General features: G+C 40.8%; 1 protein-coding gene across 2 annotated transcripts in view; it reads left to right on the top strand.

The window, feature by feature from the left end:
- Window positions 1-16,527, top strand: part of LOC104593807 (uncharacterized) — a 30,045-nt gene extending 13,518 nt beyond the window's left edge. Inside the window, exons 4-11 of one of the 2 annotated variants that reach the window (XM_010253821.3) lie at window positions 9,994-10,039; window positions 10,818-10,952; window positions 11,087-11,176; window positions 11,295-11,426; window positions 11,523-11,606; window positions 11,699-11,722; window positions 13,082-13,146; window positions 15,954-16,527. In XM_010253821.3, coding sequence (XP_010252123.1) covers window positions 9,994-10,039; window positions 10,818-10,952; window positions 11,087-11,176; window positions 11,295-11,426; window positions 11,523-11,606; window positions 11,699-11,722; window positions 13,082-13,146; window positions 15,954-16,140 — 763 coding nt within the window. In that variant the 3' untranslated portion in view covers window positions 16,141-16,527. The remainder of the gene's footprint in view (window positions 1-9,993; window positions 10,040-10,817; window positions 10,953-11,086; window positions 11,177-11,294; window positions 11,427-11,522; window positions 11,607-11,698; window positions 11,723-13,081; window positions 13,147-15,953) is intronic. The other variant, XM_010253822.3, reaches the window with a different exon arrangement.
- The last annotated feature ends 2,197 nt before the right edge of the window (window positions 16,528-18,724 follow it).

The raw sequence follows: 18,724 nt of genomic DNA, 5'->3' as shown, positions 1-18,724 counted from the left end.
TGCTGGAGATGACGGAGGGAATTAAGGAACAGTTGGCTGGGAGATATATCCGTCCTTTGTATAGTACCAGCCCGTCGTGAATGGACCAATTCAGGTTGGTCGTTCTGGACTGTATTTTTTGAACAAGGTCCTTCCATTCCGGTGATTGGGGCAGCGTGCTTCTAATGCTTTCTAACAGGGTGATGCGGGGCCGAGAAATTGCACAAAGGAGCATAGCATCTTCGTCACGTCTGGACAGGGCATCTGCGGCCCGATTTAAGGACCCCGCCTTGTAGTCTACCCGGAAATCAAACCTGAGCAGTTTGCTCGCCCAGTGCTGTTGAGGCGGAGTGGTAAGCTGCTGCTCCAGTAGATACTTGAGGCTATAGTGATCTGTCTTGACGACGAAGGATCTTCCTCACAAGTATGGCCTCCAGTGTTGTACGACCTTAGCTAGTCCAATCAACTCGCGCTCGTAGGCCGGTAGCTTTAGATGCCGGTCAGCCAGTTTGCGGCTAAAGAAGGCTATTGGGTGTCCTTGTTGTTGTAGTACTGCTCCAATACCTATATTGGATGCATCGCATTCGACCGTAAACTCCAGGTCAAAATTTGGTAACTGCAGCATGGGGGTGGAGGAGAGGGCATCCCTTAAGTTTGCGAAGGCGGCGTCAGCTGCTTCATCCCACTGGAATGCGTTCTTCTTTAGCATATTGGTTAATGGGGCAGCCAATAATCCATAATTTTGCACAAACTTGCGGTAGTACCTGGTCAGTCCTAGGAACCCGCGGAGAGCTTTGGCGGATTGAGGTTTGGGCCAATCTTGAATTGCTTGGATTTTGGAGCCATCCACTGTGACACCTTGCCCACTGATTATATGTCCCAGATAAAGAACCTGGCGCTCCCCAAAAGAACATTTGGGCCGCTTCAGAAAGAGCTTGTGTTGGTGCAGTAGTTCCAAAACAGTCCGTAGGTGATGTACGTGCTCAACCCATGATTTACTGTAGACTAAGATGTCGTCAAAGAATACTAGGACGAATCTGCAAAGGTGGGGCCGAAATACCTCGTTCATCAGTGACTGAAATGTGGATGGGGTGTTGGTGAGACCGAACGGCATAACTAGAAATTCGAAGTGACCATGATGTGTTCGGAAGGCTGTTTTCTCCACATCCTCGGGGGCCATCCGGACCTGAAAATATCCCGATCTGAGATCTGGCTTCGAGAAGTACTGAGATCCGTGGAGCTCATCCAGTAGTTCGTCTACCACGGGAATCGGGAATTTGTCCTTGACGGTTCTGTTGTTGAGTTCTCTGTAATCCACACAAAACCTCCAAGTATTGTCTTGCTTCGGTACCAATAAAACCGACGAAGAGAAGGGGGAGCGGCTGGGGCGGATGATCCCTTGTTTCATCATGTCTGCACACTGCTTCTCTATCTCGTCCTTTTGCAGATGTGGGTAGCGATACGGCCGAACGACGACCGGTTTTGAACCTGTTATCAGAGGAATCCGATGGTCACACGATCGGGCAGGTGGAAGTCCCTTGGGTTCTTGAAATATATCCGAGAAGTCGGTGAGGAGTCTTTCCATATTTGCTGTGTGCATAATTTCGCCTTGGAGTGTATGCACTTGTGGTTTCTTTGCCTTCACTTTGGTTCCCTGCCAAGTAACTTGTTTTCCATTCAGGTGGAAGGACATTGTTAGGGCGCTGAAATCCCATAGGATAGGGCCTAGAGTAATCAACCACTTAACTCCAAGCACTATATCAAACTCGTCCAAGGGTAGCACAAGTAAATCAGCAGAGAAGGGTTCAGATTCGACTTGTATTTGGATGTTCTTACAGATTCCAGGGCTGTGAACTCTCTCTCCATTTGCGACGGCTACCTGTAGTTGCGGTCTACTTTCCACTAGTAGATTAAGACTCTCTTAATCTATCCTACTGAACTGATAAGATAAGATAAGATAAGACTCCCTTAATCTATCCTACTGAACTGATAAGATAAGATAAGATAAGTCTCTCTTAATCCTAATCTAATAAAATAAGATAATCTAATCTACTAACTTAATAAGATAGGAATAACAAGATAGTCTAATCTAATATGCCGAATGGATAAGACTGTTGTTGCCGAATTGGATAGGATGAGAATACCAGATCATTGCTGCTGCTGCTCCCAATACGCGTCCACATCATTACTCCCTTCCTGGACTACGAGTTTGTCCTCAAGCTCGAATTCAAGATGGGTGTCTTAAAACACAGTCAAAGGAATCCCGGATAGGTGGAGTGACTTTGCCCTCCTGGATCGGGTTCCAATGAAGAGGGTTCATCCTCATCTTCCTCTTGTTTCACCAGGAGGCAAAAAAGTCTCTTGCACTTGTGCCCTGCTGAGTAGAGTTCATCACAATTAAAACATTGTCCCCTCGCCCTGCGTTCCGCCATGTCAGCCCTGGACAAGTGCTTAATAGGGGGTGCAACGTCGCTGCTCCCCACACTGGATGCTGATCTGGAACTGTTACTCGTCTGTGGCTTCCGTTCTTGGCTGGCTGTTGAATATGGAGCCATTCCGAGTGGTTCCGGGGATGCCCATGCTGATGGAGGCCGCCCCATACTAAAGGTTTCGCCCTATATTCATGGCTGTGACCAGGTTGGGGGGGTGTTGCATCTCCACATCCACCCTCAAGGGTTCTGCTAACCCTGCGGTGAACATGTCTACCTGTTGGTCCGGTCGTACCGAAGCTGCTCTAGCAAGGAGGGTCTGGAATTGGCGCTGGTATTCAGCCACCGTTCCCGTCTGTTTGAGGTTGATCAGTTCACCTAAGGGGTTGCTTGTCAGTGGGGGCCCAAACCTAAGAAGGCAGTAGGATTTGAACTGGGTCCAACTGAGCCCGGGTTCTTCCTGTTCCAATCGATAGAACTAGAGTTGCACTTCCTCCGTTAGGTGAAAGGCGGCTAGGCTTACCTTGTCTCGGTCGTCTGTTTGTTGATTGCGAAAAAATTGCTCGCACCGGTACAGCCAACCCAAGGGATCTCCGCTGCCGTTGTACGACGGAAATTCCAACCTGCTGTACTTGGGAATGACCGCGGCCCCCTGGTTGACGATCTGCTGCTCGCCGGAAGACTCCGACAGATCCGGTCGGCGACCACTAGTGGCTGCCTCCCCTTTTGTGTTCCTCTCCTTGCTAGAAAGGAATAACTCCATCAGATGCCGTAGCTCCCTGACTTCGTTCCCGTACTTCCGAGCTGGTCTCCATGAGCCGGTGCTCGAGTTCGTGGACCCTGGACGATAGCTACTCCCGATCACCCATGACGCCTTGCTCTGATACCAAAATGTTATGGGCTCGCAAATCGGATCTCGTCACGGGTCGGTCCACGGGGAAAACCTCCTGTTTTCCCTTGTTCCTCCTTGCTCTTGATGAACCTATCTTGGCCGCCCTAATGGTAATTTGTCCAAGAGATCACCTAACTCTCCTTACTCTCTTCTTGACTGAAATTATTGATGCCTTTATTCAATATTCTCAGCTCCTTAAATAGGAGATTACAAGAGATAAGAGTCCTACTTTTAGGAAGACTCCTTGCTAATTAGGAAGACTCCCTACTAATCTATCCTACTGAACTGATAAGATAAGACTCCCTTAATCTATCCTATTGAACTGATAAGATAAGATAAGATAAGACTCCCTTAATCTATCCTACTGAACTGATAAGATAAGATAAGATAAGTCTCTCTTAATCCTAATCTAATAAAATAAGATAATCTAATCTACTAACTTAATAAGATAAGATAGGAATAACAAGATAGTCTAATCTAATCTGCCGAATGGATAAGACTGTTGCTGCCGAATTGGATAGGATGAGAACACCGGATCATTGCTGCTGCTGCTCTCAATATGCGTCCACATCAGTATACATGTTGATTGAACCCTAACATATGAGAACAATAATAAAAAGAAACTAGTATTTTAACTTTTTTTTTTTTCGTCCCAAACTCCCCACAACACTGCATGTAGCACTGATTGCCAATAAACTTTACCCCTTTTACTTAACCCTTTTCCTTGCCATTGATGCAAAGAGTCCATAATGTGCTTTGGTATAACTCAGCTGTAACCTGCCATTTTTAAGAAATGGAACCAAATCTTTTGGGTGAATTTGCAGTGAAGAAAAATGTGATCTGCTGATTCATCTTCACTGAAGCATAAAATGCAATTATGAGGAGAGATGGACAGTCTTCCCAAAATTTTTTTCTGCAAGAGATCACAAATATTTAATTTCTGGAGACATGCTTCCCAGACAAAGAAACAAACTCTTGAAGGGATGTGACTACACCAGATCTTCTTATAAGGAAAGAAGGAATGTTGTTCATCAGCAATCAAAACCCTGAGCATAGACTTAGAAGAGAATTTGCCAGTAGGGTGCAGGGTCCAGATTCGGGTGTCAGATCAGGAGGGGGAGATGTAGGCTTCTTTAAAGGTCTGAATTAAGTCTATTTCAGAAATCTCTGAATCCCTTAGGGGTCTTCTGAGTCGAAGGTTTAGGGTGTTCTAGCGGTTTGGTTTGGATGGCAGGAAGAAATAGTGGCTTCTTGGTCAAGGGTAAGGTTAAAAAGTCTAGGGAAAGAGGCTGCAAGGGTAGTTTCCCCCTACCAAAGGTCTTTCCAGAATTTTATTTTAGAGCCATTTCCCAGTTTATATCTTATAAAAGGAAAGAAAGAAGCATGGGTGGAGATGATACCTTTCCAAGGATTTGTGGACTTTATCCTGTTCAAATGGAGATTGCTATCCCACCCATTTACATTTGATCCGTATTTGCTTGAAATGACAGCTATCCAAAGAGCGTTGGGTTTTTTAGGGAACCTCCATAACCATTTACCTAAGAGAGAAGAATTTTTCTCTTTTAAGTGCCCAATTCCCAAACCACCTTCCTCTGTAGGCTTGCATACTTGTTTCCAACTGACTAAGTGGCTTCTCTTTTCCCTACCTCCTTCCCAAAGAAAGTTCCTTTGAAGCTTCTCAATCTGATTTCTGACTTTGGTTGGAATCTAGAAGACTGAAAGGAAGTAGATTGGCAAATTTGCTAAAGGGGCCTTCAAGAGAGTAAGCCTTCCCCCTTTTGAGAGATAACACTTCTTCCAAGTTGATAGTTTCTTCTCACATTTCTCCACCACTGGTCTCCAGAAGTTGAGAAATTTTGGATTCCCTCCAAGAGGCATCCCAAGATTGGAAATAGGAAGATTCTCCTCTTTGCACCCCAACAAAGATTTGAAGCTTTCTAGGAGTTCCACTTCCATTGAGTTAAGAGCTACTATACTACTTTTGCAAAAGTTAACCCTCAAACCAGTGATAAGTTCAAAACATTCAATTATCCTTTTAGTGTTTGTGATGTTGGTTATGGAGGCATCCAAGAACAAAATTATGTCATCAGCAAATTGTAAATGTGAAATGTGAATCTTGTCCCTTCTCACTTCAAATCCTTTCACCAAGTTAAGGAGAATAGCCTTATCCAATAGATAGTTAAAGATGTCTATCACCAAAGTGAATAGAAAGGGGGAAAGTGGGCAACCTTGTCTGAGACCCCTAGTAGCCTTTCGCTTCACCATTTATCAACACTGAAAACCAAGAACCAATACAACCTTTAATCCACCTGATCTATTTTCTACCAAAGCCTCTCATCTTTAAGCAATCTAAAATACAATCCCAATCCACTTTATCCTACGCCTTTTCCAGATCTAGTTTCACGAGGACCCCCGGGTTTCCAGAAGATTTTCTGTTTTCCACACGCTCATTTGCAATTAGAATGCTGTCCACAATTTGTCTCCCTTTTACAAAAGCAAATTGGTTTGGGGAAATTAGATCTTCTAGGACTTCTTTAAGTATTTTGGCCAAAACCTTCGCCAAAATTTTATAGATGCTCCCTATCAAACTTATTGGTCTAAAGTCTTTAACTTCCAAGACTCCCTCTTTCTTTGGGATGAGGCAAAGAAAGGTTGAATTTAGGCCTTTGTTAACAATGGCAGAAGAGTGGAAGTCCCTGAAAAAATCCATGAGATCTGACTTTACTATTTCCCAACATTGCTGAAAGAAAAAAATGGGGAAACCATCCAGCCCTGGAGCCTTATCTCCATCCATGCTGAAGGCAGCCATTTTAACTTCTTCCTCTTCAAAGTTTCTTTATAACCAAACCCTCTTTTCAGCTGATAGAGTTGTGCCTTCCCATCTGTTCAATGTAAATTGGTTATTACTATCCTTGGAGTAGAGGTTTTTGAAGAAGGAAAGGAAGTCTTCCACAATTTCCTCAGGATTCTCCACTTCCCTCTGGTTCAGTTTCAGCTTAGAGATGAAATTCTTCCTACTCCTTCCCGAAGCATAAGTGTGAAAGAATCTGGAATTATTGTCTTCTTTCAGCCATCTCACTCTTGATCTTTGTCTCCAGTAAATTTCTTCTCTTCTGACCAGCTGTTCCCATTCCTTTCCCAAATCTGCTCTTCTATTTCTGTTTAAAGCATCAAGGGTCCCATTTTGTTCTCTAATATCAAACTCCTCTAACTCCGTGAGAATTCTTTTCTTGTCTTCTTCAACTCCTCTAGTATTTTAACTTAAAACTGACTAGTTTAGTTTTTTGATAAATGAGAGTAGTTTTATTAATTCAAAAAAAAGTAGTACATTCAGCCTAGAAAGAGGCACGAGGTGTTACCTCCCCCTAGGACTGAATCATAAACACTAAACAAACACAAGCCTGAAACACAGTTACAAAGTGGCCCAAAACAGATCTCCCCTCGACACCCCTTGCTTGGCCAAAGAATCAGCCATTGCATTTGCTGATCTGCTGACCCACTGAAACCTGACTGACATATTCCTTGTCAGCCATTTAACTTTCTTTAACAGATCCCTGTAGCCCCAACAAGCTGTCTCTGGACTTGTCAACCAGCCCACTACTACCTTGGAATCCCCTTCTACTATCAAATTATTCACTCCAAGTTGACTGGCCATCTGTATACCTTGTACCGCTTCTAGTATCTCTGCCCTTACAGAATCACCAACACCTACTGGTCCAGAAAATAAAGACAACATGTTGCTATCTTTGTCTCTCGGAATCCCTCCTATTCCAGATGGCCCTGGGTTACCTTGGCAGCTACCATCAAAATTCAGTTTTACCACTCCATCCGGTGGGGATTCCCATTAAGCTTGTGAGTTGTTCCTTGTGGAGACTGTAGAAGCCACTGCTGCCCAGTTTCTCCTTAAGTCATCAAACGAGTAATCTGCCAACAAGTCTGAAGATTTTAGCCACGAGACTGTCCTTGTCATTATGCATTCCTTAATTTCAGCAAGACTTCTTTCCTTTTCTTGAAATATTCTAGCATTTCTCTCCTCCCATAAAGTCCACAAGGTAGAGGCTCTGATACATTTCCACATTAGCTTCCCTCTTTTTGTCAATCTCCCAAAGGCAGCCGGAATGAACAGTACCTTTACTTCGAAGGGCAAGTTCCACCTGCACCCAAATAGTGCAACAACCCAGTTCTAAATATTGGCAGCAAAAGAGCACGATATCAGTAAATGGTTACAATCCTCACCCTTCACTTTACACAAGAAGCACCAATTTGGGGACAAACACAAGTAAGGTTTCTTCTTTTGCAAGTTTTCCACTGTATTGATCTTACCCAAGTAGGCTACCCAACAGAACACTGCTATTTTAGGAGGAATTGGCCTTGACCAGACCTCTTTAACAGGGAACACCTGAGAGGAGGGATTGGAGCAGGAGGCTTTAAAGAAAGAAGCACAAGCGAAGGAGCCAACCGAGGTTAGAGACCAAACCCTTTTGTCCAGGTTAGGGGGGTCCAAGCATACTGGGTCTAGAAGCAACAAGAGCTCTGAAACACAAAGAAGTTCTTCATCCCTTAACCCTCTTGGAAACCCAAAATTCCAATTTAAATCCAAAGGGCGAATTGGGGGAGGGGGGGGGAAGAAACCATGAAATTGGTTTCTTTTTAAAGAGGGAGATGGAATAGAGAAGGAAGCGGTCTTTTAGGGGTTGAGTGCTCACCCAAATATCTTCCCAAAAAAGAATGGAGTTTCCAGAACAAGCATCATACCTTACAAATCTGAGGAACTTCGGGAGAATGCCATAAATAGCCTTCCAAGGTGTTGTAAGCGAAGCCCTTCAGGATACCTCCGCGTCCCAACCTGATTCAGAACAACCATGGATACTCTTCACTACTTCATGCCACAACCTCTCCCTCTCCAAGGGACACCTTCAAGGCCACTTACCTAAAAGAGCTTCATTCTTACTCACCACATTCCCTAAGCCTAGGCCTCCATTTTTGCTTATACTCACCACCTCCCACCTAATCAAATGATCTTTTTTCTCTTCCCCAGGTTCCCATAAGAAGTCCTTCATCGGTTTTTCCAACCTCTTTGCTTCCCTTTTAGGAATTCTAAAGACTGACAGGAAGTATAAAGGCAAGTTGGCTAGAGTTTCTTTAATCGGAGTAACTTTACCCCCTATGGAAATATAGTTTCTCTTCCAAGTTGTCAATCTTTTTTCTAACTTTTCCACCACCGGGTTCCAGAACCTACTTTCCTTTGGATTTGCGCCTAAGGTAAGTCCTAGATAGGATAGAGGCCACTGAGACCAAGTGCAATCTAACGAGGCTGCTATAAACTCCATCTCCTCTCTACTCAAATTTATTCCCACAACACAACTTTTTTCAAAATTTATCTTCAAATTTGAGGCCCTCTCAAAGTGAATTATCAAATCCTTCAGATTTCTTACCTCCATCAGATCACAACCTTCACAAAAGATTATTATGTCGTCTGCAAATTGAAGATGGGTTACTGAAACTCTATGTCTACCTATTCTCCACCCTCTTAAGGATCCAGCCCTATCCACTTCTGAGAGAAGTCTACTAAAAGCATCAGCAACTAAAGTGAATAGGAAATGTGACATGGGATCACATTGTCTCAGACCCCTGCTAGCTGGGAAGAAATCGTTAACTACCCCATTGATTAGGATGGAGTAATGGCAAGAGGAAAGGCAACCGTTTATCCATTTGCATCATCTATCCCCAAACCAACACTTCCTTAGCACAAGTAATAAGAATCCCCAATCCACTAGGTCGTAAGCCTTTTCAAGATCTAGTTTACAAACATAACCTTTACGACCCGATCTCCTCATCTCCTCCACACATTCATTTGCTATTAGGATTTGATCTACTATTTGTCTCCCCTGAACAAAAGCTCCTTGGGCTTGGCTGATAAGACAAGGAAGCACCTTTTTAATCCTCAAAGATAAGACCTTAGCCACAACCTTGTATACACTAGTCACCAAACTAATAGGTCGAAAGTCTTTTGGATGCTTGGCCTCTTTCTTCTTGGGAATTAAGGCTAAAAAAGGTTAACTCCACGACTAATCACTGAATTATCCTCGAATTCCTTGAAGACCTCAATCAAGTCTTCCTTGATTATGTCCCAACAATCTTGAAAGAAAGCCATTGTGAAACCATCCGGCCCTGGTGCTTTAGATCTGTTCATGGAGAAGACAGATCTAGTTTAGTTTAGTAATGTCTATTTTATTATTATAATCTTAAAGTTAAAAATATAAAAGTATCCGAAAGCACCATGTAAAAAATACCTTGGTGATTAAGCAAGGAGGCCCTCCATGAGCACCTTATTGCCTAGGCGCCCACCTAGGCGTTGCCTTGACAACTATGGTACAGATCAAGGAAAAGAAAATAAAGAACCCTGAATAGTAGGTAAGTAGAAAAGAATCAGAAAATAGAATTTGAAAAATTATCTTATTCTTGTGAGAAACAAAAGCTAATATAATCTTTAGATGTGTCCTTCAGTATGTAGATTTCTTTGATGTGGATCTTTACTGATATGGTGCAATATGTTCCTTCTTTTAACTGCATCCCCATCCTACTTCTTTTAGTAGAACACAAATGTTCTTCTCTTTCACATTGTTAAATAATTATATACATGTTCTTTGTAGTGAAGTTACAAATAATGATTATTGGGTCTTTATTTTGTAGTTATCTTCAACAACGTGCTGCAAAGGACAAGTCATTTTCTTATGAGGCAAGTCTTCTGAGGGAATTAAATCTCAAGCTTAAACTTAAACTTGCATGATATTATTTTACAGTATGATTTCTTATTTGATAAAATGATTTATTATATAGTATTAACAATGACATTCAGATAAGGATGTTTCTTTTTATATTCTATTCCATGAAAATAAATCAAATCTATCCTGCATAAGGGGCAAGTGAAGTTCCACTCTGAGGGGATCTTTTATTGGTGAATTGATGTAGGGTTCTCCTTATGGCATTCGGCAACATATCTTATCTATTACTTTTATGTGATTCAGTAAGCAGATAGATATGAGATCCTAAAAGCGTTGTTATTATCTGCATTATTCCTCGGTGGAATTTACAATGGGAATGTTGTTCCTTAGCATTGGCTAAATTTAGGTCATATCTTCTTTCCAAAAAATTGTGTTAAGGGATCTTTCCTGACTACCTGAATCCATGTTCTTTTGGCATTCTCTTTTCCTTTTATAACCTTCAACTTTAAATGCATCTAATTGTCTTACTGTTGCATTGATAAGGAGCTTCTTCATCACTGATCTGAGCCAATTCTCTTGGAACATGCAGTTCAGTTTATTCTCAAGTTTATGACTTGTTGTGTATTTAGAATTTTAGTTTCTTTTAATAGTTTGAAGGTCCTCGGTTTGTGGTTCAGATGCACATATGTTACTTCGTTTGCCTCTATCTGGGGCCATGTAGGAAATATTTCTGTTTCTAAAATTTCCTGTAACATTTTTGGCGTCTAAATAAATGGATGAATTCCTGAACAGGTGGTGATAGTTGATGATGGGAGTGTTGATGGGACAAAGAGAGTAGCTTTTGGCTTTGTAAGAAGGTACACGATAGAAAATGTGAGGGTCATTCTTCTTGGAAGGAACCATGGAAAAGGAGAAGCTATAAGAAGAGTGAGTCCATCTGTAAATACCCCACTGATACATAATTAGGGACAGATAATCCCTCATGTGTGTCCCCTTTTTTCCATCACATATGACACTGATTGATTGAGGCCATTCACTTCTTTGGAAGCATTGTGAAACAGGGAATGCTCCATTCACGTGGTGAGCTACTTCTAATGCTTGATGCTGATGGGGCAACTAAGATTAATGACCTAGAAAAGCTTGAAAACCAAGTCAGTATCAACGATGGCATCTACATTATTAACTTGCTTTTTCAACATCTACTGTTTCAGTTATCACATCAAAATTTTTGCAGTTTATAGAAAGACTTTCTGATATTTCTTATCTCAGATACGTAGAGAAGCTAAAAATGAACTTAAGCTTAGAGATGGTGTGGATAGTGGTTCGGTTTCAAGAATCTCTGATATTCCAATTGTTGCATTTGGTTCTCGTGCACATCTTGAGGAGAAGGCTCTGGCTACAGTTTAGTCATTAATTTCATTTATTTCCCTATATACATCTTTTTTTATTTACCTTTCAATTCTTTTTCTTAGAAGAGGTGTTCACTTAATGTTTCAGCGGAAGTGGTATCGGAATTTTCTTATGAAGGGCTTCCATGCTGTAGTTCTCTTGACTGCTGGTCGAGGAATTCGTGATACACAGGTACTTAACTGTGCATGTTCCCGACAGTGTTACTAAAATGTCAACTAGTCATCAATCAATTACTAACTAGTTGGTCAGTATTCATGATACAGTTGCATAAGACAACTAAGCATCAAGTAAGTTGACTTGTTATCCCAGTCAATCACAAAGTCATTTCAGAGCTTCATTTGTTTATTTTTATCTTCAATTATTTGCATAGTTGTGATGGAACATGACTGGCTGTTGGCACATAAAATAAAAAAAAAGATATAAAACAAAAAATAAGGTAGTAGTGGGGTTCTTTTTTCTTCTGATGAGTGGTGTGTTGGTATCGAGTTGCCATAAACAAAGGGGGAATCAAATAAAAGGCTGCAACTTTCTCTTTGGAAAACAAAGGCTGCAATTCCCTATCTAGGATAGGCCTAACTTTTTTTATGTTTGCAAAACAGAGACTGTAAACTAAATGTTTTTTTTTTTTTTTGATAATTGAAAATGATTTCATTAAACAATAGGAATAAGATTTTACAAGAATCCCTTGGAGTGGCACGAGATGCAGCCTCCCCTAACCGTTACAAAAGATCAGAAATAAAATTACAATGCTGCCCAGAATAAATGGTCCCTAGTAGACCCCTGTTTAGCAAGATGGTCAGCCAAAGCATTTGCCTCCCTACCCACCCACTGATATCTACATGTTATGTGCCTTGTTAAACATTTAACTTTTTTGATGAGATATAACTCCAAACAACTGAGTCTGGATTTGACTGCCAGCCTATAATCACCTTAGAATCCCCTTCAATCGATAGGTTCTCCACTCCTAGTTGATTAGCAATCTGAATTTCCTGTACTGCAGCCAATATCTCAGCTCTTGTAGAGTCCCCTATCCCTATCGGGCCTGAGAATAAGGATATGATGTTGCCATTTTCATTTCTCAATACTCCTCCAATGCCAGATGGTCCTGGGTTACCCTGGCTGCTTCCGTCAAAATTCAGTTTAAAAAAACCTTCTGGGGGAGTTACCCAAACTATAGTGGCTCTGGTTTTCCTAACCGGAGTGTGTGCAACTGTGGCCTAATTTCTCCAGATGTCATCAAATGAAAAAGAGCTGAAAGAAGCCAAGGATTTCAACCAATGGATAGTCCTGGTTAAGATACATTCCTTCACTTCTGTAAAGGACCTCTCTTTATCTTGGAAAATTCTAGCGTTTCTTTCTCCTCAATATCATTCTTTTCTTGCAAATCTACATTAACTTATTTATGAGATTGCATCAGTATCTTAAATTTAGAAAATTTCTTTTTCTCATCAACTAATCAGTGCCTTGGCACCAGCTAGCCATTAAATCAACTTGAGAGGCCCAAAAAACTAGTTATTACCTAACCACATTGGTAAAAATAGAACTGGTTCCCAATGATGTTTAATTCTTAGTTGAAGCCAACAGGCAGACTCTGAGGTGCTTATTCTATTGTTTTCCTTGACATGAACTCATTGCATGTATTGCAGTGTGGCTTTAAGATGTTTACTAGGGCAGCAGCGAGGAAACTTTTCTCGAACATCCGTTTGAAAAGGTATCTTTAAGAATTTACATACTGATGTGGACTGGGTTTTTCTTCCATTTTGAAATATGCTTGGGCGTTTCTTGTTTACTTTATCTGTTGCTTGAGTATAACTGAATCATACTAAATCTCAACAAGTTTTCCATTTAATAAATGATGCAGCTGTACATATATTCACCTGAACCAAGGTTCAAAATATCGATATGGCTGATACGCCGGTAGGGGCGTATCGGTCTGTACCGAGGCTCATTTCTCCTATTTTTTTAGTTTTTTTTTAAACCTGGTTCAGAGGGGGGTCGGTTTAAGGCCTGTCTATCCCCTGAACGAGGTTAAACCCCAAAACACCCCCTGTAGGGGCATATCGGGAAGCCCCCAATACGATACGTATCGGCCGATACGGCCTGTTACGTATCAAAATTTTAAACCTTGACCTGAACCATGGATAAAACTTAACACAATGACTTCAATTGATACCTATGTTTCGCTCTTACCCTCTGGAGAGATTTTGTGTTTTCTATAATCTGGATGGTAAATCGTGTGAAATTTTATAAATTGCTAAACTGCAATGAAACTTGAAAGTTTGATCATGCCTAATCTGAATCTATAGCAGGCAAATAGAAATATTTCATTTCTGTCAACAATTTGACACAGACCATATCTCTTAAAAAGAGGATCTTTCTATTCTGTCAACTTAACATGTAGAGAGTTGCTTCTACATATTTGTCTAACTAGAAAATTTGGTCAATGGAAGTAGCTATTTGCAGTGTTGCTGATGTGCTGCAGAAGTTTCAGGAAACTAAATCCATAAATTTTCCTTTCTTAAAAAAATAAAAATAGTTAAGAAACAGGGGAATAAAAAAGCAGTCATTAATTATGACTAAAAGGCCTTATAGGATCTAAGTTTTCAAAATTAATGTAAGCACCATTCTGTCACAGTTGTTGTGAAGGTTTAAAAGAAGGGCCACGGGAATATAAGTTTGTGGAGGTACAAAAAGGTATACATAAAATATATAATTTACATTGTAAAATAAAAATATTCATATATGAATTAAGTGCTTCATAATGGAGTTAGAATAGATAAAAAATGTATCAAGTAGACCCCAAAAGTTGAGTAATTATCATGATTTCAAAGGCCATAAGGCAGATCATATCCTTCCAATTTGTCGATGTAGCATAGATTACACACAGACGTGTAGAGAGTGGGTTTGCTAGTAGGGTTGTTAAGTGAGCTTTTCTAAATAACGAATGTATCTTTTATGAGAAAGTTTTAAATTAAAAAATAGAGGGATGTTATTAATTGAACAAAAGCACGAACCCAGGGTTGGAATAGGTTGATGTGAACTGCAAGGTTCAGTATATTGCCAATACAGAGAGTTCTTTATCTGAGCAGACTGGGCAGGCAACAAGATTCCTTTATGTGGTAGGGAAGCTTCTGACTTCACATGGTTATATAAATACGTAGTAGAAAGTGTTAGAGCTCTTCAAAGTACCATTGTCAAATATAAATTTATGGAGCCAACTGAAGGGTGGCTCAGTTGGTATGTTAGCTGGTTCACTCCATAGACGTGGATTCGATTACTGCGACCACCGATTTTAGGGATTATAAGTGTGGTGTGTATCACCAAATACCAAAAAAAAAATTAAATCATCCAAATGGGCACCACGCTTTTCTAGGCCATCTGCTACTGAGTTTAGATCCCTTGGAATCTAGAGCAAGTTTGCATTCATGAGATCCAATAAATCTCTAGCCACTGCCAAAAAATGATCAAGTCTCCATGGGCTGCCTTCCTTTTTCTCTAACCATTTTAAAGCATTTGCAGAGTTGTCTTCAATGGTTAGGTTGAGAATGGCCAATTCAAGGTTCAAAAGGCGTATCGACCTGTATTGGTACCTTTTTTTAGGTTTTATTTATTTTTTTTGAAACCGGTTCAGAGTGGTCGGTTTAAGGCCTGGCTACCCTCTGAACCAGTGTCTGACCTGATACAACCCCTGGAGGGGCGTATCGGGAAGCCATCTGCATGATACATATTGGCCGATACGTGTCGATACTTTGAACCTTGGACCAATTATCTAGCAATAGGTATATTTGTGAGAGCTGCCATCATCTGAACAAACTCTCTTGTCCACTTGACCATTCCTTTTGATTGAAAAGGGTTCTGCAAACTTGCCATATTGACAACCGGCCACATCTTGTGTTACCAGATATGGCAAGAACATTGCTTGAAAATGCCCTAATTCAACTTCTACTCATATTAGCTGTTTAAAACCTTGGTAATGATGGAGTGAGATAAGAAGTTAAGAACCATAGTGAAATATTTAGCTCTTATCCGGTGGTAGGTACTTCTGCCTACAACTGGTGGATGTTAAAGCCACACTTTCTTGTGTTGAAAATTTTAAAATGTTGGATGATGTGGCTTCAACATCCACTGGTCATAGGTGGAGTACCTGCGACCTGGTGGGAGCCAAATATTTCCCATAACCATATTGGTCAATAGTTTATATAGTAAGATTATTGTTTATTTGTTTATGAAGAAAATAGTATGCTCATGAGGTTTGTGCTTCATGCGTTAAGGTTGGTGACATGCTTCAGGTACAGGAAATTCCTGTATGCCATATGACTGAAATCACTGCTTACAGCTACTTGGAAGAAAGTAGAATTAACAGAACATGTCTGGTTACCCTAGCGTATTTTTCTTTTTTCTTTTTTCTTTTTCCTTTTTCTCTTCAGGTTTTTGCAACAAAGTTGCTATCTGTATGTGTTTTCTGCTTTATGATTTATTTGATTGAGATTGTGAACTTACTACATCTATCATATGCAGGTGGTGCTTTGATGTTGAGTTAGTCTACTTGTGTAAACATTTTGGCATCCGTATGATAGAGATATCTGTAAACTGGTCCGAGATCCCTGGATCGAAAGTGAATCCGCTAAGCATTCCCAACATGCTTTGGGAGCTTTGCCTCGTGTCTATCGGGTACAGGACCTATATGTGGAAAATATCTACCTGAGTTTGTTCATTTTGAAGTAGAACCTATATTTATCTCGGCAGTATCCTCAAAGCAATACAAAGTTGGAGAAGGAAAGCATTAACCTTGGTGTCTTTGGGTTCCCTGATTGACAAGTAAAGCCTTGCTTCATGAGAGAATGGGTTTTACTTGGTCGTCAGGTTTGATGTTTTACATGGGTAATTTGTATTTTGTAGCCTTATTAAACAGTTGAACTTACTTTTGCCAAAATTTGATTCTCTGGATTTACTTTTTAGGAAGGGAGAGGTCAATTTGAATGACAAATTTTGGACAGGTGAGATGCAACTATGTCTGTGTGCAAGCTAGTCCCCCACCCCCAAATGCATTAGGGCTTTTGAAGTGGAGAAGTACTATTGTACCTTATCTCTCCATGCCGGCTTGACGTTTCTTAGTCGAGAGATAGAGGCTGTATCTTAATTCACATTAAACTCTCCCCACAACATGCGACATATAATAAATTAAAATCTTCTGTTGGCGGCATACTCTTGCGACCTACCTAAAAGCGTGGACCCATGGCATCGGAGCCCGGATCTCCTGCAAGCCATCTATACATTGGGAATATCTCTACATTTAGTTAAATTTATATGGAGATGTTCCCATTATACGAGTTTGGATTGAACATTGGTTGTACTTTAAAACCTCGATATATAGCTGGATGTGCGTGGCCAGCGATGTGTTGTGATCAATGGATCCGGTATGCAGAGTTTGCAAGGGAGTCACAGTTAAAAGGAGCGTGATTCTTTCACAAGTCCTTTTCACCTCTCTCTTTAGTCTTTCCTCTCGTCAAAAATTTTGGTGTTTAAATTTGACTGTCAAGTGTCAACGGGGTTCTCTCTCAAACTCCAACTCCGACAGACTCAGTATTGGTGCTGGATGAACATTTTTTGTTTTTTGTAATCCGTGCTTTGCACCATTAACAATTTCCCCCTATTACCCCAAAGTGTTGGTTGCGGGATTTGATTGTATCAATTCTGGAACAAACCAGCACACCAATGAGATCTATTGACAGTCCAATCTGTGAAACATTGACAGCCTAAGTTTCTCTTTGGTTTTTTGCTTGCTGCCATTTCATGAAATGCAACCAAAATGAAATAGAAAAGGGCCAACTTTCAAGCAAGGTTCAAAGTATCGACATGTATCGGCTCGTATTGGCCGATACGTATTGTTCCGGGACCCCTCCGATATGCCCTTACAGTGGGTGTATCGAGGGTCTGACCGGTTCAGCGGGTGGAGGAGCCCTAAACCGCCCCCCTAACTGGTTTCGGAAAAAAGAAGAAGTAAAAAGTAAGGTATTGATTCACCTGATATGCCCCTACCAGTGTATCGGACATATCGATATTTTTAACCTTTCTTTCAAGTCAACTATGTAAATATGATGGGTTTGGGTGGCGTTTTTATTTTTATTTTTATTTTTGTTTTTGTTTTTGTTAGAACTATTTGTTTTTTAACATGACCTACTTACTACTTAGAGTGGCTCATCAAATGGTCACTGGTGAATGACAAAATCATCATGTTTAGTTGTTTACTTGCTGCTTGCTTTCTATTGTAAAGGGGAAGTGAGCGATGTTCTCTTTCATTGGTTCAGATATTCAACTTTGTTCATATATACAGTTAACAGGACAGCAGATAGTCCCAAGTGAAGAGGCACTGTTGTGCAGACTCAACGCAAAATCCCTGCATTCTCATATAATAAAAATCGGAAGAAGGGAATGACATTCTCTGTATTACTAAGCCTGCAATGCATATGAATTTTGATGGGGGAAGGGAACATCCTTTTTCCTAAAAATATTTCCATATTTGCGGAGCCTGATCAGGTTTCTGGAAATTCATAAGAATCCGTCCCGTATTGTGTGGGGATTCATTCCTCAAGCTCTAGCTTCTAGCCCTAGAGACACAAGGTATATCTAATTGAAATGAAGGTTCATTCGACATCCATTCCTTGTTGCAGGATCTTGACCACACCTCCTAAAAAACATGGTATTTCTATTCAGAGACATTGGATGAATGCATGGTTTTCAACACCGGACCAGACGGTTGGACCGGAAAAACCAGGAATTGGTCACTTGACCGGTTCCGTTTTTCCCCAAACCCGCTTTTTTTCCTCAAAACCGTTGATTTTGGTCAGTAAACTGCTGAGCCGACTAGTTAATTGTTTGAACCGTTCGAACGGTTTTGACCATTTTTTAAATGGGCCGGTCGTTCAGGTCAAACTGTCGGATCGTTCGAACCGGTAACCGGACCCCTGACCGGTTCAATCACCAATTCGATTTTAAAAACCATGGATGAATGTGTGAATTGGAAAACAAGGGGTTGGGTTGAGGCATTACTAAAAAATTTCGGGGACCCATCCCTAGAGAATCAGGGATGGAGGACAGCTTTTATCCCTAACAGGGATTAAAGTTGGGAATGAAAATTTATTTCAAAATCAGAGTCGGGAAGGGGAAATATAATCCCTGCCCTGTTGCCAGGCAAAGAGGGAGAGAAATGTTTTTTTAGAATACATAACTGGTCACATATTGACAAGCGTTCCTTAGTTTTTCTAAAATCCTGATTCAAACTATTTCTC

Source organism: Nelumbo nucifera, chromosome 5 (assembly GCF_055504915.1).
Source record: "Nelumbo nucifera cultivar China Antique chromosome 5, China Antique-T2T, whole genome shotgun sequence".
NCBI lineage: Eukaryota > Viridiplantae > Streptophyta > Magnoliopsida > Proteales > Nelumbonaceae > Nelumbo > Nelumbo nucifera.
This window is presented reverse-complemented; position numbering and strand designations above follow the sequence as displayed.